Here is a 22,957-nt window from a genome sequence, read left to right as displayed (position 1 = left end):
AGACTGACACTGGGGCGGGCAACAGAATCCAATGAATGCCAAAGATTATTAGCAAACAATTTGGATATAGGAAAGAGGCCTGGAACAGAGTCTCCCTCCCAGCTTCCAGAAGAAACCAACAGTGCCAACACTTTGATCTGAGACTGCTAGCCTCCAGATCATACGGCACATTACAGTTTAAGCCTTAGTGTGTGGTACCTTATTGCGGCAGTCCCAGCAAATGAATACTTGTCATCTTTACCTTCAGCCTTTATAATGTCTCCCTGATTAGAATGTAAGTTCCATGAGGTCAGAGATTTTATCTGTGTTGTTCATTCATAAATCTTCAGCATGCAAAACAGTTTCTGGCACATCAAATCTCTCAATATTGGTTACCAAAAAAATACCCATGAATGCTTTGGAGGAGAGGGATTTTTCACATTAGCTTGGACATTGTTTTTATTTGAAGATAACCTACATGAAAATGTTCCCAATTATAAAGTGATAATTGAGAACTTTATTGACTTAAAACATATAATGACATCTGGCTACTCTTTGGGAGAGTTGTAATTATTGCTGGTTTCCATACTTGACTAATGACAAATTGCTTGGGACTATGAATATACATGGTTAAGGTAAGGGAGGCAGCCATCAGGGTTCCTTGTCACTTTTGTTGTTGTTGTTGTTGTGTGTGTGCGTGTGTGTGTTTTAAGATTTTGTTTATTTATTTGACAGAGAGAGACACAGTGAGAGAAGGAACACAATCAGGGGGAGTGGGAGAGGGAGAAGCAGGCTTCCTGCCGAGCAGGGAGCCGATGTGGGGCTCGATCCCAGGACCCTGGGATCATGACCTGAGCTGAAGGCAGACACTTAATGATTGAGCCACCCCGGTATCGCTTGATTTATTTTTTAAGTCGGTTCTTTTTCTGAATGAGGTAAAGTCAAGTCAAGGGTAGAGAATCCTTCTCCTCTTCATGCCCCCTACTTTTCTCCTACTATGGCCTACATTTTTATCCTCCTACTTTTTCTTTCAGTCCAAAAAAAAAAAAAAAAAAAAGACACTGATATCCATAAGACACTTTTTAAAAAACTTTTTTTCCAAATAGGGGAAGTAAAATTTTTCCTTAACTCTCTAAAGGTCCCTGGCTTGGTCTGAAAATTAAACTGACAAAGACAGATTAAAAGGAGAAGCGACATATATATTTATATTGTTTTATTGTGACACAGGAGCATTCATAATGCAATGAATACCCAGAGAAATGAAAAAATCTGCTTGTTTGTACATTGGGTCAAACAAAGAGAGGCAATTGTGGAAAAGTGACTAAACTATGTGGGCAGGAGAAGGGAAGATAAGAATTATTTTAACAAATGTCTGTTGGTGCAGAATTCTTTTGATCTCAGCTTCTTGATGATAACAATGTTACTTTCTTTCTGGTATAGGGAAGACATCTTTCATTTCCTCCTTTTAAGAAAAAGAAGGAAATCAAAGTCTTTTTTCTTGTATTTGCTGTTTTTCACGTCCTCCAAACTCTATGCTAAAGCAATATACCCTGAGGTGTATGCCCTGAACTCGTTCACCAGCATTTCCCAACAGTCCTGAGAGGTAAGAATTATCTGAGGGTGAGAAAGCAGTGGTTACCAACTTACACAAGGCTTGAAGAAATTATAAGTGGTAGAATTCAAGCCTCCAAAATCTCAATCCAGTGTTCTTTTGTTGTACTGGTCATAGCTGCACATTTCCCCTTTTTATGTCTGGACAAAGAAAGGGTGGGACCCCAAAACATGAAAGAGATGCGATTTTAGAATTGGAGGGAACAGAAAGAACTCTGGGTCTTTGGACTCTGTAGCCATTACCAATGGCATCTCTGAGGGGATTGTGGACAGTGAGCAAGAGAAGGACAAGCTTGAATTCCAGAGAGTGAGGACTGGTGCCAAGTGTCCCCACCCCCCATAGCAATGGTCTTCTTTCACATACACATGCGGGATACACACACAACCAAGGGGCCAGTGTTGAGACGTGGTCTTGATAGAAACCATCCCAGATTGCCAGGAAGGGCACTTGAGAGTTCAAAGAAGTAAGAGGCTAGGATGAACAAAACATGGAGTTTAGTCAACCAGGAGTGAAATGATCGTGGGTGCAGAGCTGGTAGAAGGTGAAGATAGTATGGGGTCACAGGTGGAAAGACCACATTCTTGTGCTTGATGTGCAAGGATAAGGGTGAGCAGATTGAATGCCACTCCTGAGACTACTTTGACCTTTTCTTTCTTTCTTTCTTTCTTTTTTTTTTTTTAAGATTTTATTTATTTGAGAGAGAGAGAGCATGAGCAGGGAGGAGAGGTATGAGGGAGAGAGAGAGGGCGAGGCAGACTCTCCACTGAGCAGGGAGCCCACCGCTTGGCTCCATCCCAGGACCCTGAGATCATGACCTGAGCCAAAGGCAGTTGCATAATCTACAGAATTCATTTGCAGTATGGACCTTCCACAAAAGTCCTCTGCAATTTTCGGGTGGCTTCTGGATAGCTTCCATGGCACCATGGAATCGATCATCACTGCGAACAGGAGGAGGAAGAGGAGTGGGACAGAAGGGTAGTGGTATACGTTTGCAGACATATAGGTCTAGGAGAGGTGGGCGCCTGGGTTCCCCCCTACGGGCATCTTGTCTCAGATGCCCAGATTTTAAAGGGTGAACTTGGTGATATTCTATCTCAGATTACTGGTCCTCCCTGCCCAGCTCCCAGACCGCTGTTCCTAACAGGATTCTTCTGGAGTTCTAGGTTGTTCTATTGACTTGGAAGAAGCCTCCTCCCACACCCTTTTCCTAGAAATGCTCAGAAGAAGAGGAAAAGCAGCTGGAGACTCCCAGTGATTTACCTGGACACGCGCAGTGCCGCCAGCCATCGCCGCCCCTCTCGGTGGCTGGGCCGTTCTGCGCAGTCCAGGGCTCGCTTAGGGGAGAGGGGCGTCCGGGGTGTGACGCGCCCCCGGGGCAGGTGTGCCGCGGAAGAGAGGTCGGGGGCGGGCTTCGGGGCCTCGGCGGCGGCCGCGCACGCGGGCAGGCGGAGGATGCTCGGGGCCGGCCGCCGAGGGGAGGCCGCGTGCGCGGGCGAGCGCCGGGGGCAGCCGCGGGGGTAGCGCCGGAGCGCAGCCTCCTCCCGCTCCCACAATGCACAGGGCGGCGGCGGCGGCGGCGGCGGCGGCGGCGGCGGCAGCATCACCCGCCGCCCAGGCGGCTGCGGCGGCGACCCCGAGGACCCCGGGCACGCGGAGCGCTCGCGCCTGCTCGCGGCGCGCGGGGCAGTGATGGCCAAGCCCCCGCGGGCCGCCCGCGCCTGAGGCGCCCCGCCCCGCCCCGCCCCGCCCGGCGCCCCCGCCCCGCCCGGCCCTGCCCCGCTCCCTGCCGGCGGCTGCCTGGGCGCTTCCTAGTCGGCGCGGGCGGCCGCCCAGGCGAGGTGCGGCCTCCGCTCAGGCGGGGGGCGTCGGCGCCGCGGGGCCCCGCCATGGCCGCGTCCGAGCTCTACACAAAGGTGAGGCGGGCGGCGCCCTGGGGAGGGGTCCGCGCGGCCGGGCGCCGCCGGCTGTCGGGCTGGGGCGGGGCGGGGGCGCGAGGGCCCGGCGGCCGCAGCACCCCGGTCCCCCGCGTTTCGAAATCCCCGGCCCGGCCCGCCTGCCGCAGAGGCGCCTTCCTCTTTCGGGCGACGGCGGCGGAGGGCGGCCTGCCTCGGGGGGCCTCTGGGGCCGCTCCCCGCTCCCCGGGCCGGCGGCTCGGCGCGGTTGACTGGGAAGGGGGCCTGGGTCAGGGCTGCCCCGCCCGCCGGCTGGCTTGGGGAGGAATCCTGGCCGCGGGAGATGCTCGATCGGCGCGATGAGATGGTCCCTCCCGTGGGGACGGGCGCTTGGAATAACGCCTTGTGCTGGTATGCGGTGCCACTTCTGCCACCAGCCAGCCTTTCCGTGCGGCTGTTGGGAACCTGCAAACGGCCGCCAGCCGCTTCTCACCTTCAGCCGCCGCGTTTCAGATGGCTTCCCGGGGGTGGCGAGCCCCTGGGGGGACGCAGCCGGCTGGATGCGAGATGATTCACGGGCTGGGATGGTCGGCTCTCGTGCGTCCCCGGGAGTTGCTACCTACGTGTAATCCCTCCGAGCCTTGTTATACTCCATGCCTTCCCCGTCCGCTGGGGCGAGCCTTTTCCTTCAGGGTTTAGTGTAAGGACAGCGGCAGCCTTTTCTCTCTTACACCGACATTCGTATTTTCTGGGTCTGCTCATCTTTGCACGAATGGCCTATTTTGGAGAACTGTCCCTTTGAAGACTTCTGAACATTTGGCTTGGGCAGTGTGTGGGGCTCTGTGAATGTGTGTCGTCATGGCACTTTATACTATAACTCACTGTACGTAGGTGTTTTGCCAACTATTAATTACCTTCAGTTCCAGTTAACAGAAGTTTCCAAGTTCATGTTAGCTGCAGAATCTCCATTTAGGATCTTAGAATCATTGTTTCCAAATGTGACCCAAGTAAGCCCAGAACCCAAGTTGCAGCGTGTTTTTAGAAGTCTGGACCTGCCGTCAAGAGACCTGGATTCTAGGGCGCCTGGGTGGCTCAGTTGGTTGAGCGACTGCCTTTGGCTCAGGTCATGATCCCGGACTTCCAGGATCGAGTCCCGCATCGGGCTCCCAGCTCCTTGGGGAGTCTGTTTCTCCCTCTGACCTCCCTCTCATGCTCTCTCTCACTCATTCTCTCTCAAATAAATAAACAAAATCTTTAAAAAAAAAAAAAAAAAGAGACCTGGATTCTAGCCCAGGCCTTTTTACTTACTGTATGACCTTGGGCAAGTCACTTAACTTCTTTTGTTCACTTGTCTCTTATCTGTAAGTGGAGTTAATTATACCTGCTCTGCACCTTTCAAGGCTCTTGTGAGGATCAAACCTAGGAATTAGATGGGAAAGCTTTTGTAACCCATGAATTTCTCAAGAAATGGGTATAGGATTAATTTTACTATGAGACCAGGAATTTTTATAAAACATTCTCTAGGATGCTTTTCTAGCCACAGACTTAAAGTACTGCACAATTGGAACTTCTCTCTAAACCTGGTAATTTTCTTAGGCATTGTAGGTCTCTAATGTATGAATGAATGTAATTGGAAACTGATTTGGCTACTTTATTAATAAACATTAATACAGTGCTAACTATGTGCCAGGTACTACTCTAAGTGCTTTACAAATATTAACTCATTTAATCCTCATAATGATGATATGAAGTGGGTACTGAGAAATATCAGGCATTTTCTTATGAAGAGATACAGGTTTGTAAACATTCCTTAGTTACTTTGTATAGTCCTCCATTCTACACTGTGGGCAGTGAGGAGTCCCTCCCTCAGCTGTCTGACTAATTGTAGACTGCTTAACTAGAGACTGATTGGATATTGCCCTTGGTCTTGGATCAGCTTTTTTCTCCCAAGATAATTTTTCAGAAAATTTTTAAAAAAAAAATACTATGATTTTTAGGGGCACCTGGGTGGCTCAGTGGGTTAATGCATTCAGCTCAGGTCATGATCTCAGGGTCCTGGGATCGAGCCCTGCATCAGGCTCTCTGCTCGGAGCCGCCTTTTTTCTCTCTCTCTGCCTGCTGCTCTGCCTACTTGTTATCTCTCTCTGTCAAATAAATAAATAAAATAAAATAAATACTATGATTTTTAATTCTCAAGATTTTGGCTTTTGGTCATAGCTTCATCACACGCTCTTAAAATTCATCTTCTAGTCATTGTAAAGACAGTCTGGTTTAGACATCAAGAGTAAGTTGAGCTTAAATTGCCTTTTAAATACATTTATGCCCAAGTATATTCTAGTGTCTTGGTTATTTGTTGACTTAATTCTTTTTGTGAATGGGCCTTTGCTTAATGGTGGGTCAAAATATTTTTTGAGCACCTCCCGGGTGCTAGGTACTCTCCTTAATATTGAGAGGTTCTAACAACGAACAAGACACAGCCCTTTCCCTCAAAGGACTCAGAGTCTGTTTTTTATATTCTTGACCTACTTTGAATATCTGGGAGCATAAATAACCTGTAGTTACCTCCACAGCAGGCAGACAGCTGGTGTGATGTTTATAAGTAGAAATTAGGGAGTGGATTGGGACATGGGGAAGGTTGGAATGATTCTAGAGGTAAAGGCTTGGGTAGTTATTACTAGAGGAAGAGGGAAATCATTAGAAGTTAAATCAATGGATAAACACAAGGACTTTTTTCCTCACAGAGGATTATGGGGAAGGAAGTTCTGGAGTAGATTACAAGGAAAGATGTATTGGTGACATGTCATAATTATGGTATTCAACATAGTGGTTAAATCTGAAAAGTACCCTTTTAAAAAATGTCATTCAGAGCTTAAAGTCAGAGTTTGATGTGTGATACAGATCAGTTCCCATTCCCGTGAAAGGAAAGAGACCATTCAGTTTATTTGTAGCTAAAATGATAATGGTTTTGTCACAGTAATTTATCAGGGCTTCCATTTTGTAAATTTTTCCAGTAGTATAAACATTTTAAGGGCAATAACTAGGTTCCTAGGATATAACATTTCTGGAAACTAACATTTTGGTTAAAATATGTTTGTTGGTTTTTAAAGTAAAGGCTTGATTAAGATGTAATTTACATACCATGCCATTCCCAACTTAAAGTTTATATTTCTGTGGTTTTTAGTATATTCCCAGAGTTGTGGGTCAATTTGTTTTTAGATCCACCTGACTTGTTCCCAAAAGAATTGAAAGTGGCTAAGATAACTCACTGCTTCTGATTTTGAAAATATTTGCTAGTCTTGACTTGCCAGTGGCTATCTGAATCATAATGTCACCCATAGATACTTTCAGTAACTTCAGAGGATTCAGCATTTGTGGAGGAGAGTTGGAATGATAGTCCTCCTCACATGAACTTCCCAAACATGGATAACACTGAAAATACCACAGAATGGCCAAGATTACCTGAAGTTGTTTAATTAGGAGTCCCACTGTGTATCAGGATGCTGAATTTTGTAACTGTACAAGAACTTCTAAAACCCCTGCTCGAGAAGCCATGTAAACTTTCCTAGATGAGACAGCAGTTTAGGCCAATAGATTGTATATCTGTACTCTTCCTTTCCTACCATATTCCTTCATACCTACTGAAGCCACATGGTCTAGATTTCTTCTGGGAAAGTTCCCGTTTTATGTTCTGTGCCTCTTCCCCTTTACCATCAATCCTGGAAATTCTTACATTTTCGTCTTGAAAGTACATTTTTCAGACTACTTTCAAAATCTGAAAGCAGGACAGAAACCTCATCCCTGGTCATGTGCCAGATTTGGGGTTTAGTAAGTACATTTGATTTACTCAAGTATCCTGTCATGCCTCTTCTATCTGTATTTCCTCCTGATGTCCCTAGTAGTCTGTCTCCTGTAAGTAATGGTTTGGGATGACTAGTCTCCTTGTAGGAATGAAGTAGGGTATAAAGAAGTGATTAAACAAGTAAGCACGTTTTCAGGCAGGTTGAACAGGATGAGTAATAGAGAGGAGAGCTGGGAGCCAAGGGAAACCAAAGAAACTGTTGCAGGAAACAGAATAGGAAATGATTGTTTGGTAGACTGAGGCACAGGCAGATGGTAAGGGAAGGAAGGGGACAAACTTGGGAGACAGGTCTCTATGATGGATGAGATATAGGGTGGGAAGGAGAGGGAACAGTGTAAGTTAAGATGTAGCTCTAGCTTTGGAAACTGGAAGTTAATTCCCATTATACCATGAATTTTTGCAGAGTGTGGAACTTGTAAGATACTCAGAAATACTTCAAACTGCTTGAGCAAAGAATAAAGCTCATGACTTCCTCTTGAAATTTGTTACTGTCTCTTGAAGTGTGAATGTCTGGTATATTGCCCAGTGGCTAAAAGAGTACAAAGAGGTTTTAATTTTCATGAGGCCACCAGAAAAACATTTTAAATCTTCCTGGTGCTTTTAACTGTTCAAAGTAGGGAAACTCTGGAAGAGGGTCTGTGAATGGGGTTTCTGGGATTTAGCTACAACCTCCAGGGTGTTGGGGGCACTATAGGAAAGTGTGGGAGAAGAGAGAAAACCCCTCTTACCTTACATCTTATCTCAGAAGGTAATTTAGCTTCTTTGTTTTTAACTTTATAGTGGATTTCACCTCCATTGAGAGAGTCTAGGGTCACACGGCCCACCAGAGGATAGACTGATTTATTTGTCTCTACATTCGGCAATTCCTGATGAAGTGTAAGATATTCTCAGAAGTAGAAACTCCTGGGTGTTCTATGGAATAAGGCCTGGCCCTAGGTAGAACATCATGTGGGCAACCCTGTCCTCCCATTCTATCCCCGGATGGCATGTCTTCTTCCCATAGCGTCTTTCCAGACCTTTAGCATTTGTCGTCCTGGGGAGTTTGTCTTCTCCTTTCCTTCCAGCTGTCTCTCTCTTTAATAAACTTAGTGAGGTAATAATTTATATGTAATAAAATCCACTCATTTCAACTGTGTAGTTCAGCAAGTTTTGGGATTTTTTTTTTGGAATCCAGTCTCTGTGGGACAAAGTACCATACCAGTTTTGCTTTTATAAGATATTATTTATTTATTTGACAGAGAGCAAGAGAAGAAACACAAGGAGGGTCAGTGGGAGAGGGAGAAGCAGGTCTCCCACTGAGCAGGGAGCCCAGTGTGGGTTTTTGATTCCAGGACCCTGGGATCATGACCTGAGCTGAAGTCAGACGCTTAACAACTGAGGTGCCCCTAGTTCAGTGAGTTTTGACAAATATATTCTGTCATGTTACTACTACCATAAGCAAGATATAGAACATTTTCATCATCCTCAGGAGTTTCTTGTGCTAAACTTCTTCTCTTTCCCAGTTTATTCTTTGTATAGCTAAATGATAATTTTTTAAAAAGATTTTATTTATTTGACAGAGATCACAAGTAGGCAGAGAGGCAGGCAGAGAGAGAGGGGGAAGCAGGCTCCCCGCTGAGCCGAAAGCCCGATGCAGTTCTCCATCCCAGGACCCTGAGATCATGACCTGAGCCGAAGGCAGAGGCTTAACACACTGAGCCACGCAGGCGCCCCTAAAATGATAATTTTTAAAATAAAATCCAGTTTACTAGAGTTGTGCTTACCCATTGGGACAGCAGGAAGAATTGTTTGTTTGTTTTTAAAATATATATTGTGGTTTCACCTTAACCCAACCAGTAAAGATACTTAATGTAGAGGACTGAGCTGGGGTGTCACTCCTGTGGAGTTTCATTCACAGTGGGAGGTGAGAGTGGATGGTGAGGTATTTAGGTGGTTTATTTCATCTTTACTTCACATGCTTACCCCTGTGTCTGCCTTTGATGCCTTGGGTCTTTAGGTCCTTAGTGTGCTAAAATGCCCTTTTGTCAATTGTCCTGTTCCATCTACCTTGGTTGTCATGTCATTCTGGGTTTGTGGTGGTAACAGATTTTTAAGCTGCAGAAACTTATCCCTGGCTTTTCTCCATTTCTCTTCGAAGCCCTCCTCAGCTGGAAGTCCCCTAAACCAGCAGCCATTAGCATTAAACATCTCCTTGTACAATAGAGGCTTTTTGCCAATTGTGGAACTTAGGGATGGTATGATTATGTTTTGGTTTCAAAATAATGGCTCCAAACTTGGTTAAAATCCAGGGGAAAGTACATCTATCTACAACTTTTGGTCCAGTGTGCTGCTATGGCCAAAACCATGAACACATTACTGAACTGGAGGGAGACCCGACACTAAAAAGACAAGTTTTGTCTCTCCTTAGTCACTCATACAGAAACTTGCATTTTCCATCGGACAGCCTCTCCTTTGCTCTTCTGCCTGCTGCTCCCTTTTTGCAGTGTAGTCAATAAACTATTTCCTTTAAAAAGAAAACAAACAAAACAAAACAAAACAAACTTGCATTTTCCTGACAAGGAATCCTCTGTGGATGGTTGGGGTTTCTACTTCTTAATAAAAACACACTGAAACTAGAGGACTTTCAGAATGGGAGAAATAAAATGATTGTGGCAGTAAAGTAGGTAGATTAGAAAGGCAGAACTCTTTAATTTAAAAAGGTGAAGGTGGAAATTGGGGAAGTATTTAACATCAAGAATAACAGGTTTGTAACATTAGACCTCAGCAGGGATACTTGTTAGATCTTGAAATAAATGTGTCATTTAAAATGAATTTCTTCTTTAAACATTAAGTTTATATTTATGAAACTTATTACCTCAAGTTATGATGACAGCTAAGATGTAGTAGATTTTAAAAAAAGGGTCTGGATAATTCACGCATCATAGTTCTGAGATACCGACTTAACAAACCTCTCTTTGACAGTGTTAAACAGTTTACCAGCCAGAACTGTTTCAGTTGGAAGTAACAAACACAACTCAAAGCTAAAAAGGATTTTATTTGCTTCTATGACCTGGACGCCCAGACCCATGGATTCAAGGCCAGAAAATGGTCTCTGAGGCTCTCTGTCACTGGCTTTCATGTCAAATTGTGCTGTCTACCACTGGTTTCATCCACATGACAGCTCTTTTCATGGTGAAAAAGATGGTCAGTGGCACCTGCAGACCACATGATCTTCCAGTTCTGGGCCTGGAGGAAGTCTGGTAAAAGAACTCTGGTTGCCTTTGCTAGGGGTCATGTGTCCTCTCCTTTCACTGTGCTGTGTAAGGGGGGTGGGGGATATTATGCATAGTCAAGCTCATCTCAAAGACCAGGCGGAGGACAGGACATCATAATTGATAGCTCCACTCAGACCTGGTGGGGTAGCTGAAAGCTGTTGCCCATCAGAAAGAATAGTTAATATCCACCATGAATAAGTTACCAAAAATACAAAGCAGTTGAATTCTGCCCCTCCTTTTGCATGACGAGAAGGACATTGGAAATCTCTCCCTCCCCCTCTCCTGCAAACCATAGAATCATTTTGAATTTAAAAAAAAAAAAAAAAGAGCCATGGAGAATCCATATAAGCAAATGTTATTGAAATCATATCAGGGATTGAAGATTTGAAAAGTATTTTTCATTTAGTCTTGATCAGGGGGTTATGAACCCTATGTCTTCTTCCGTTCTGATCTTTTTCTGCCATATATCCTCAGTGTTTTATTTCCCCTCATTTCCTTCATGTTTTTGTTTGAATACATTATTCTTTTTCCCCATTTCCATCTACAGATAAGTTGTAAAATTTGTTATTCCTGTTTTATTCATTTCCAGTGTTCTTTTTCTGCTTTCTTGCCTTCTACACTGTTGTCTGCTCCTAGACACCCTACTCCTTTATTTAATCTACTCACCCTAATGCTCTGTTGTGCTTTGTTATACCCAATACACAAGCATGCGCGTGTGCACACACCCTAAAATGGGATAAAATAAATTCTTATGAAGTGAATTGTTAGTGACTTCTTAGATTAAGGAGGGAACTTCATTTCCTCAAATCCTTGTACTTTTGCTTTACCACTCCCTGAATCTGACATCACAATAGGAAGTAATTTCTCATGAGTTTACATAAATTATTTTTTGTGTATTGGAATATCTGTATGTCTTAAACAAACATTTTTGTGTTAGACTACACTTTAATCTAGACTAGGCTGGTTAGAACTTAGTTTTGCATATTTTATTTTGTATATACTGGAGTATATACAATAAGGGGACCAGCTATTTCTTTAAGGATACGACCTCACTTTAAAACATTTTTGTAGCAGTCCTTAAAAAACTTTTACCCAGAATTGGTCTCTATATGCTCAAGCTGAGAAAAATCTTACTTCTAATTTGACAAGCGTCATGCTCATGCTGGGAACAGAAGTCCTGGAGATGTTTTTCATAAAATCAGGACATCTGTATTTTAATATGGAATTTGGGTCAAAACCTGGATTAAATGTTTATCAAGTCAGAATATATAGATAGATAGTTCTGTCTATATATATATATATCTTAGTATAGAAGTAAAAGTTAAACCCACTAGAGTTAATTTTGTATTTTTAACCCATTCTTCCTGTTTTTACTAATATTTTTTCATCTTAGACCAAAATTTCTCAACTTCTGCACTATTGCCATAGTAGGCTAGATAATCCTTCCTTTCTGTGGGCTTTTCCTGTGTATTGTAGGATTTTTAGCCAAATGCCTAACCTTTATCTGCTAGATCCAGTAACATCTCTCACCCCCAGTTGTAATAACCAATCCATATGGTCTACAGACATTGCCAAATATCCCCGGGGTGGGGGTGGGGGGTCAAATCCGGCCCCCCTCTGCCCCACTCGAGAACCTTTGCCCTAGACCTTAAGGCTTAGACTAAGGTAAGAAAAAGTGGGAAAGAGGGCGCCTGGGTGGCTCAGTGGGTTAAGCCTCTGCCTTCAGCTCATGTCATGATCTCAGGGTCCTGGGATCGAGCCTGGGGCTCTCTGCTCAACAGGGAGCCTGCTTCCTCCTGTCTCTCTGCCTGCCTCTCTGCCTACTTGTGATCTCTCTCTCTGTCAAATAAATAAATAGAATTAAAAAAAAAAAAAAGAAACTCTTATAAGAGGGGCGCCTGGGTGGCTCAGTGGGTTAAAGCCTCTGCCTTTGGCTCAGGTCATGATCTCAGGGTCCTGGGATCGAGCCCCACATCGGGTTCTCTGCTCCGCAGGGAGCCTGCTTCCTTTCCTCTCTCTCTGCCTGCCTCTCTGCCTAGTTGTGATTTCTCTCTGTCAAATAAATAAAATATTAAAAAAAAATAAAATAAAATAAAAAAAAAAAAAGTGGGAAAGAGTTAGAAATAGAAGCAGAAATTTTTTGGAAAAAACTTTTAGGGGTGCCTGGGTGGTTCAGTCGTTCAGCGTCTGCCTTAGGCTCCAGTCATGATCCCAGGGCTCTACGATATAGACCTCCTTTGGGCTCCCTGCTCAGCAGGAGGCCTGGTTCTCCCTCTCCCACTCTCCATGCTTGTGTTCCCTCTCTCGCTGTGTCTCTCTGTCAGAAAAATGAATAAAATCTTAAAGAATAAAAAACTTTTAAAAATAACTTTTTGGTAATTTTTTTTCTGCTTAGAGAAATTGTACATCTCATACAATTTTGAGTATATGTGCTGCCGAAGCGAGCACTCATACAATTTTGAAAATACAGGAGCATATAAAGGACGAAAATTAAAAAAAGAAAAAGAAAATTAGAAATAAACTAATACTACCCAGAGATAATAATTGTTAATTATTAATTTATTTCCTGAAGTCTTTCATCTATATTGATACAGTAATTTTTATGATTTTTTAAACTTAATATAGTGAGAATTTTTATATTATCAAACGTTCACTGAGAATATTTTTAGTGGTTGGATAATATTCCATCACCTGGATGTACCATAATTTATTTATTGCTGGGCATTTTCACTATTATAAGATAGGTACTATGGTGAGCATCTTTGTACATAAATCTTTGAATTAGTTTTAGTCAATTTTATATTCCAAGTTTCTTTGACAAGTGTTGATACTTACATTTATGCTGTGGTAGGGTATTCACATTTATTTCATTTTAAAAATAGCATTTTTTATGTACATTGCTTCAGGGCTAGGATGACCAGATGTCCCGGTTATGTGAGACGCTTTCTGCCATCCAGTGCCTTTATTGTGTTTTGAGAAATGCTCTTAGAAATATATAAATTTACTTCAAAAACCTAACCTTTTGGAAAGCTAAACTATTTCCTTTTCTTGACCATTTTCCTCACTGTTACTCTTATTCATTGTTTCTCCTTGACTTGGGGGAAATCTGGGCCAGATAGAATTATTAAATTAGAAAGAATTAAACAAACCAACCATGAAGCCATTGTCTTAAGGGCATAAACAAAATACAATTGTAACTTGGAAATTACCTGGAAATATGTTATCATTTTATTGTAGACAACATGTGCTCCTAATTAGAACAAATTAGCATTTGTCGGGAGTGGTCAGAGGCTGAGTGTGTTTTCAGGGGATAGTCAAGAACCTGAGAGACCTTCAGCATCAATTACCTGCTGTAAAGCAAGTAGAGTGGAGCAAAATACACCCAGTGTTAAAGATAGCACCCTGGAATGGAATCTTTATAACACTCAGAAGGTATCTAGGGGCTTGTTGGGGGGTCTGTGAGTCATTGCTGTGTACCGCAGCCTGCTTAAGGACTGGTAGCCACAAATATGGTCAAAAGTTGATGGTATGGAAACTTAGATATTGAACCTATAGGAAACCGAGTAGAAGTTGGAAGTTTCTTTGCTTTCTTTCTCTATGAAAACCTTGATTTTTACCTTCTTTAGTTGTCATTTGTTTTCTTCTAAGAACCGTGGCTTGCGTAAACGCACAACTCCATAGCAGTACAATGATCAAATAATAATGGTTAGTGTTTACCTGGGTCTCACTGGGGACCAGACGCTGTTCTGAGAACTTGGTTACAACTGTTTCTGTCCTTGGCTTCCGTCTCTCCCAGTGCCTGAAAGAGACGCAGTGTATCCCAGCTGTCAAGCATGGACTCTCTACTTAGTGTTTGCATTTGGGTTTGAATCCTGGATTTGCTCTTTGCTTTCTGTGTGACTTTGACCAAACTACTTTACTTTCCTGTGCCTCAATTTCCTCATTTTTAATGAGGATAATAATACTCAGCCCACGTGGTTTTAATGGTGACTAAATTTTTTAATATATAAAAAAATGCGTAGAATGGTAACTGATGCATACTACAGACTTAACTGTTGGCTCTTGTTATTGCTGCTCTTTGGTTATAACTATTGTTCTTTCTCTCTGGCCACTTGGTCTTCTTCATAAACTCAGCTGCCTCCTCTAACCTCCCGGATATTGGTGGTCCTAGGTTCTGCCCTTCACCTACCCTCCTTCCCACTGTGGCCTGATCTGCTCCTGAAAAGTTAGGGATGAACCTGTGTTGATGACTTCCAGATCTCTGTTTCCTGCCTCCTTGTTCTCCTCACAAAGCTAAATCCCTGCCACAGCTGCCTGTGGTCATCTTTACAGGCCCCTCAAACCTAGCATACTGAACGTTAAACTTGTCATCTCCTCCCTTCCTCTTTCTTCCTCTCTACCCTACTTCTTCATGTCTTACTTTCCTCCTCTAGAAGATGGGATAATAGTAATACTAACTTTGTAGAGTTGTTAAGGGGATTTAAGTGACATAGTTTGTGCATAGCACCTAAAATAATGCCTGGTACACATTTGAGAAATGTTAGCCACTATAATTTTTACTATTTGTATTCCCTGTCTGGTGAATGGCATCAACATCCATCCATGTACCCAGACCAAAAACTTAAAATTGTCTTGATTTCCCCCTTCAGCCGAACACCCCCCCCCCCCCCGCACGACACCCCCCTGCCCATCACTTACCATTTCCTCGTACTATCCTTATTTTGTTTGGACCCTTTTTATTTCTTCATTGGATCCTGTAACAACACCATAAGCAATTTTTGGTCTTACCTTCTATAATCTGTTTTTTGTTCTGTTACCAGAGTGATCTTTATGTAAGGAGCATATCCGATCATGCCACTCTCTGACTTAAATTCCTCAGTAATTCCCTATAGGATTGTCTTAAGAATAAATGTATTAGTGTAGTGCTTTCCAAACTTTTGTGTCCATCTGAAATCACCTAGGAATCTTGTCAAAATGGAGGTTCTGATGTAGGTCTGTGATGGGACCGCAAGACTTTCAACAACTTCTAGGTAAAACCAATGTTGCCAGATTGAGGACCACACCTGGAGTAGTGAGGCCATGATACACTGGCCTTTTCCTAATCTGCCTTCACTGTGGGCCAGTCTCCTGTCTCACTTTCAGTCCTGGCATTCAGGTCTTCACTTTAAGTCAAGAGCTCTCCAGGTTGCCTTCTTCCTGCTTTGCTGCATTCCCTGTACCTGGCTTTTCTCCACTGTTTGTTCATGAATTATGTCTTTCAGGTCCTAGTCTGTCTAAGATGTTCCTGAGTGTCCTTATAGAATACTCTGTCTATATCTTTATTGACACAACACTGCATGGCAGACATTTTTCTCCCGAGGACGGGGGAAATCTTGCATTTGTTTTGTTTCAGTAACAACTTCATTGAGATATCATTCACATACATTAAAATTCATTCATTTATAGTGTGTAATTCAGTGGTTTTCATGTCTTTTGACCTAGCATGTGGACTAGTGTTTAGTATATAGTGAGTAACACCTCCATGATTGAATGAATGAATGAACTAGAAGGCATTAAAGTACCATTGGAAAATTTTCTCCAGATCTTCCTCTTCATATCTGTAATTTTTGGCTTTAACATTTCAGCATTCAAGGGGTGCTTTCGGCTCAGGTCATGATCTCAGGGTCCTGGGATCGAGCCCCGCATCAGGCTCCCTGCTCAGTGGGGAGCCTCCTTCCCCCACCCTCTCTCTCTGCCTGCCTCTCTGCTTACTTGTGATCTCTGTCTGTCAAATTAAAAAAAAAAAAAAAAAATTAAAAAAAAAATTTCAGCATTCAAGTCATCTTATTTATTCAACAGTAAGTCTTTGTGATCTTCTTTCTTTCACCTCCCTTTTTGGCACCAGGGTGGCAACCATTCTCTTGGCCAGTTTTAATGCATCATTATAGATCACTTTCCTGAATTCTCCAGTGCTTCCAATTCTCTTTTCACCTCAGGCTGTAGTGGGCAGTACTGAGCCAAAACACAGATCTTAACTCACTACTGCTCTCTCCAGCTTAAAATCTCTGGCTGGTCCATAGCCCCTTATCCCCTGCCCTGTTTATCTACTATAGAATCAACTCATTCCTTATCTTGACATTTAAGACTCTTGATCTTTTTCTAACCCTATTCTCTTGGCTTGATCTTTCACAACATGGGTTTCCCAGACTTTATATGTAGCAATCATCTGTAATTTTAAAATGTAAATTTCTGAAGGGCACCTGGGTGACACACTCAGTTAAGCATCAGACTCTTGATTTCCACTCATATCATGATCTCAAGGTTGTGAGATTGAGCCCCAAGTTGGGCTCCGTGCTCAGCGGGGAGTCTGCATGAGTTTCCCTCTCTCTCACTCCCTCTGCACCCCCCTCCCCCAAATAATAAATAAATAAATAAATAAGTAAATTCCTGAGTCTTGCTTCCAGAGACTCTGAGTCATTGCTTCTCAGCCTTTTGGCTAAGATCAAAGTGCAGAGACTCTGAGTCAGTAGGTTTGGGAGTCAGTAGGTTTGTAAAAAATTTACATTTTTTTTTTTTTTTTTAAAGATTTATTTATTTATTTATTTGACAGAGAGAGAGAGAGAGATCACAAGTAGGCAGAGAGGCAGGCAGAGAGAGACAGGAGGAAGCAGGCTCCCTGCGGAGCAGAGAGCCCGATGCGGGGCTCGATCCCAGGACCCTGAGGTCATGACCTGAGCCGAAGGCAGCGGCTTAATCCACTGAGCCACCCAGGCGCCCCGTAAAAAATTTACATTTTTTAACCAATCCCTTGAAGGACTCTGATGCAGATGGTCTGTGGGACCACTATGGGACATAAAACCAACCTTGCTCCTTGAGCCTGTGTTCCAGCTTTCCTTGACTTGGACTTTGTCTACCATATTTCCCTCTTATCAGAATCCCCCAACTAATAAATGCTCAGTAAAAGTTAGCTGATTTAAACTATTTCTTCAGTGGTGGTGGTGGTGAGTCTTTTAAAAATTATAAGACTATATTACTGTAGATACATTGTGGGCCATTTTTCCCCTGGCTATCCTTAATGTTTCACTTTTAATAGAATATGTGAGAAAACCTGGCACATGGAAGTGACCCAGTAAATCTTTTTGCTATTTTTAAAGGCAACTGGAAAAACTGCCTCTCTTATATTAAAACTAAATTGAGAATCTTCTATGGTGAAAGATGTTCCATTACCTTTACTAATAATAGATGTGAAATAGTATAAGAAATGACTTGCAAAATTACTTTGGGAACTATTTTCCTTTTAGAAAATTCTTTTTAAAAACTATAAAAATAATAAATATTCAGAGCAAATCTTTGGAGAATTCAGAAATACAAAAGAATTGCATGTAATTTCATTGTCCTCACATATCCTTAATATTTTGATGTATGTCCTTCTATTTTTTTCCCTATGTGTATTTTCTCCAACAAAATGGTTTATTTTGTGCATACTATTCTGTAGCAAGATTTTTTTCTCAAAGTAGTATATTATGAACATTTTCCATGCCAGTACATATTCTTCTACAGTATCTTTTTAATGGATTCAGAATTTTATATTGCATAAGTCAGTCATATATTAGTCAACCAGTCCACTGTGGTAATTTCCAATTTTTTGACAGTTTACATTTAAATTGAAGAGAACCAAAAGCCTTTGTGTGTTCCTTTAAAAAGAAATCAATAGTAGTTAGTGAATTTGACTATAATTAACAGAACATCTCATTTTCCTACATAACAATATTGGTACAAAAATTTGGTGATTATCATATCAATGTTAAGGGGATTATTCTCACTGTAAGAGTTTAAAAGGACTGAAAAAAAAAAAAAAGAAAGAAAAAGAAAAAGCCTCAAACCCACAGGGATATCAAAGCACTCAGGAATAAATTCTTAAACGTTTGCGATCTCAGAGTGTGCCAGCCACAACATCCCACTGGAAGGAAATTCTCCGGACTATGAATGTAGACAGATTCTGGTTATTAGTCAGTGAGCTAAGTGAATCAAGCTGTAGGTTAGCTCCCTCCCTCTGCCAGAATTTTGGAAGTCATGTCATAGGTGGGATGAATTGTAGTGTAATCTACACATTGATATAGTTGCTTTTTCTTGTTAATCAAGGAAACTGTCCCTGATAATAAAAGCCATTCAGGATTTGTTAAGCTTCTACATCCATATTTAATGGCAGGATAGACAAGTTACTCAGAAACTGTTGACTGTAGAAATGAAAATGTTGGTTTAGGTTAAAGGGAGAAGAAGTATAGCAAAGGTTGTTATTCAAGAAAAAACATATTTACTCAATCAAGAGAAGTAATGTGGGAAACAATCTCTGAGACATTAGATTGAGCTCTTAAAAGCTCTGAAAAGGAGTCTTTTGGTTAATGTATTTCAGTTAAGCCCCCTTGGTTTACAAATACTATAATTAAATGTGTCTTAGAATGAGCTTCTTTCTTAAATGTTTGGGATATTGACCAGGGATCCTTAGGGGCCCAGTTCTCGAGATATCCAGTCTCCTGGGGCAGAGGTAGCACCTCGTTGGTCCAAGGGTTTTCTGAGTCTGTGTCGGGAACAGTGCCTTAGTCCTAGAATAATCAGTGGACCATACAGAATTTCCTTTTCTGTCACTGCCTGCTGGAGTTTGAGATCTAGTTTGTCTTTGGAGCTGGCGCCTCCAATGTGGTGTGTTTAACAACGATCGGGACAAAAACCTGTCATGTGCAGCTTACCCGGTGAGAGCAAGGATTGGGATGTGTTGTCTGAACTGATGAAAATCTATGTGTTGGGGACATGTAAGTCATTATCAATTTAGCAGATCTTTAAGACTTAGTTGTGATCTGTACCATTCTGTATATTAAACCTAGATTCTTAATAATGTTCATAAGGTTAATCATCTCCTGTATTCTTTTTATTTTTTTGAAAGATTTTATTTATTTATATGGCAGACAGAGATCACAAGCAGGCAGAAAGGCAGGCAGAGAGAGAGGAGGAAGCAGGCTCCCCTCTGAGCAGAGAGCCAGATGCGGGGCTTGATCCCAGGGTCCTGGGATCGTGACCTGGGCTGAAGGCAGAGGCTTTAACCCACTGAGCCATCCAGGCACCCCAATCTCCTGTATTCTTATTTGGCTTGTTTGTCTATTGGTTGTTTTTTCAGGATTTTGTAAGTTAACTGTCACAGACTATGGTGAAATTTAATAAATCTGAATGGGTAGAGGCCAAATTATTTTAAAATATGTGGGTGAAACAGATGGAGAGGTACCACTATATATGATTCCAGCTTGAAAATGTCTACTGTTGGGCAGCAATTAAGGTTTTATAACTATGAAATTACATAGATTGAGTTTATTTAGAATGTGGTCAGTATATAGACCAACACGGTCTCAAGAAGAGCCCTGCAAATGCTTTTGGGCATGCTTTTCACTTTAGTCAACTCAGTTCCTCTGGCTTTCATTCTTCCTTGCCATAGGACAGTGACGTCAGATGCAGCTGGAGCTTAAAGAAGAAGGGTCATGTTAATTAATTCCAGTGAAACAAAAACTGCCTCAAATAATTAATGGAATAACAGTCTCTTTAAAAGACTTCAGAGCTCTTTTTTTTTTTTTTTTTGGCTCCCCCCACAGGGACTGGAGAAGGAGAATGGCAAAGATTGTTCACTTGAGATCATTTTAAGCTATTGATGTGTCTTACAACCCTCATCTGATGTTTTTGATTTCAATATGAATTATTCAGCCCATGTAGTGATTTTTTCTTATTTTCTCTTTAGGCTCTCTGACTTCAATTACAGCTTTCAAGAGAGCAACCCCATGAACTTTGACTTTGTCAGAATCTAAAAATGCTCTCCATTTTATTATTTTATTTATAGTTGCCATATTTCAGTTTAAATACAGTTGACCTAGCAAGTAAAAATTTGTGTGTACAAGTAGGGTGGCAAATACCAGGTCAGGCTGCCTGCTGGGTTATTGGAGGGAAGAAGAGGTTATGTATGTTCCCATCACTGTTTTCTTCAGTTGATCTTGCCATTATGAGTTTTGATATTTTTTTGTTTATTTGTTTGTTTGCTTTTTATCTCCCAGATAGTTAAGGAAAGAGGGATTAGTGGGCAGAGATAGCCAGAGTTAGGGAAAACCAGGTCAGGAAGTAAATAGGAAGATCCTTTCCCATATGTGATTGTCTTTGTTTTCCAATCCAACATTAGAAGTTTTCATCTGGTGACCTAACCTTCAAGGACACCGCCTTCAAGCAAACTAGAGAGTTTAAACTACTTATAATTTTAGTACATAAAAAGGGAATAAGAGGAGATTAACATATATGATTTATGGTTTTTTTGACAAAAAGGTCTGGATTTTATTATGTGTTAAAAATATGCTCAGGATCTTATGCATGTTTAGGAACTTAGTTTCTTGAAGCATGATAATAAAGATGTAAAGAAAAAGAAAGGAAACAAAAATGTAAAAAAAAAAAAAAAAGGTGGGGAGCAAGAAAAAGAAAGACTAAAAAAGGGTTGGTTTGTGATGGGGAGATTTGGGTATGAGTACCTGGATGTGTATTACCATGTATGTGTGGGACAAACAGGGTTCTGTCCTAGGAAGGGAAATAGCCCAATAACTCAGGGAACCAATGACTTGTCTATGAATAATATTGGTCATTGTGTTATAGAGGTAGGAAACTCAGAGTAGGTGAGACACAGGAGGCATTAGAATAAACAGGTTGCGTACAGATGTATGGTTATATTTTTGCTTTAGTCCTTTATACTTTGTTTTTGTGTTGTGATGTCTCTTTTTATTGGTTGTTCTCTTAAGTCAGTTGTAATTTTTATCTAAGATTTCTGAAACTAGCTACAAAATCTGTATTATCTGACTTTTTAGGTTTTTGAAAAATGTGATTGAAATGGCTTTACCATGTAGGTGTTTGTGTGAACCAGATATACTAGGAAAAGAAAATAGAGAAAAGACTATTTACATCACATGTAAACAGGAGTTAAACTTTATGCCCAGAGGCAGCAGGGGGGTTGGTGGCTTCAATGAAGAAAAGTGAGAGTTCCAGATTTCATCTTGACCTGAGAGGTTTTTGGTGCCAAGGGTCGCCATGTCCGAGAAAAAGCAACTTAGGTAGACTTGGGTCTCTTAGAGGCAGACAAGGAGTTTGAGGAGTTCCTCAAGGAAGACTGGGCTGGTTTAGATGAAGATGAAGATGCACACATCTGGGAGGATAATTGGAATGATGACAACATAAAGGATGACTTCTCCAGTCAGTTACAAGCTGAAATAGAGAAACATGGTTAAAAGATGGAGATGTCATAGCATCCAGAAGAAGAGTTGAAGCAATCTAACCTTGAACTGTTTACTAAATTCTAGGACAGAGAACTCAGGATGAGAAACTTAAAACAATATGATTATTTCATTACCTGCTTGGATTTATTTTTGTTTTTGTAACACAAAAAAATGAATGATCTAAAAAAAAAAAGAGTTAAACTTCATGAATCCGAATGATTAAATAACAAGTACATAAAATGAATGGGAAATACTTGAGAACAAATAAAAAGTAGCAAATAATAATGTGATATGGTTAAAAGCATGATCTCCTGTTTTAGGTGTAGCTTCTTCCTGTGTGATCTGGCAAATTAGTGAATGTGTTGCCCTCATAGGGCAAGATGAGAGGTTATAGGTATATATGAATGTAAATCACACACATATGTGTAAAGCACTTAGTTTACTACTTGGCACATTGCAATGGAATCTGAATATTAAGTCTTAGCTGGTATTATTGGCTTGTCTTTTTTTTTTTTTTTTAAGATTTTTTATTTATTCATTTGACAGAGAGAGAGATCACAAGTAGGCAGAGAGGCAGGAGAGAGAGAGGCAGAGGGGCTCGATCCCAGGACCCTGAGATCATGACCTGAGCCGAAGGCAGAGGCTTAATCCACTGAGCCACCCAGGCGCCTCCCCCCCCTTTTTTTTTTTTTTAAGAGAGAGAGAAAGTGTGTGTGGGAGGGGTGGGGGAGTGTGCGGGCTGAGGGAGAAGGAGAAAAAGGATCTCAACCAGCCTCTATGTTTAGTGCAGAGCCTGACACGAGGCTTGAACTCACAACCCTGAGATCAGGACCTGAGCCGAAATCAAGAGTCCGATGCTTAACCAACTGAGCCACCCAGGCACCCCTATTGGCTTGTCTATTTTAAATGATTTGTAAAGATTCACTTGCTTAAAAAAAATCATTGTCGGGGCGCCTGGGTGGCTCAGTGGATTAAGCCGCTGCCTTCGGCTCAGGTCATGATCTCAGGGTCCTGGGATCGAGCCCCGCATCGGGCTCTCTGCTCTGCAGGGAGCTTGCTTCCTCCTCTCTCTCTGCCTGCCTCTCTGCCTACTT

The 22,957-nt window shown here is 41.8% G+C and overlaps 1 protein-coding gene across 7 annotated transcripts in view; it reads left to right on the top strand.

The window, feature by feature from the left end:
* Positions 1-3,190: 3,190 nt before the first annotated feature.
* Positions 3,191-22,957, top strand: part of MYO5A (myosin VA) — a 191,385-nt gene continuing 171,618 nt past the window's right edge. For all 7 annotated transcript variants that reach the window (XM_046008078.1, XM_046008077.1, XM_046008074.1 and 4 more), the window contains exon 1: positions 3,191-3,504. In XM_046008078.1, coding sequence (XP_045864034.1) covers positions 3,478-3,504 — 27 coding nt within the window. In that variant the 5' untranslated portion in view covers positions 3,191-3,477. The remainder of the gene's footprint in view (positions 3,505-22,957) is intronic.

The sequence above is a fragment of the Meles meles genome, chromosome 6, assembly GCF_922984935.1.
Source record: "Meles meles chromosome 6, mMelMel3.1 paternal haplotype, whole genome shotgun sequence".
Taxonomy (NCBI): domain Eukaryota; kingdom Metazoa; phylum Chordata; class Mammalia; order Carnivora; family Mustelidae; genus Meles; species Meles meles.
The sequence above is the reverse complement of the archived record's forward strand: the minus strand, read 5'-3'. Positions and strand labels throughout refer to the sequence as shown.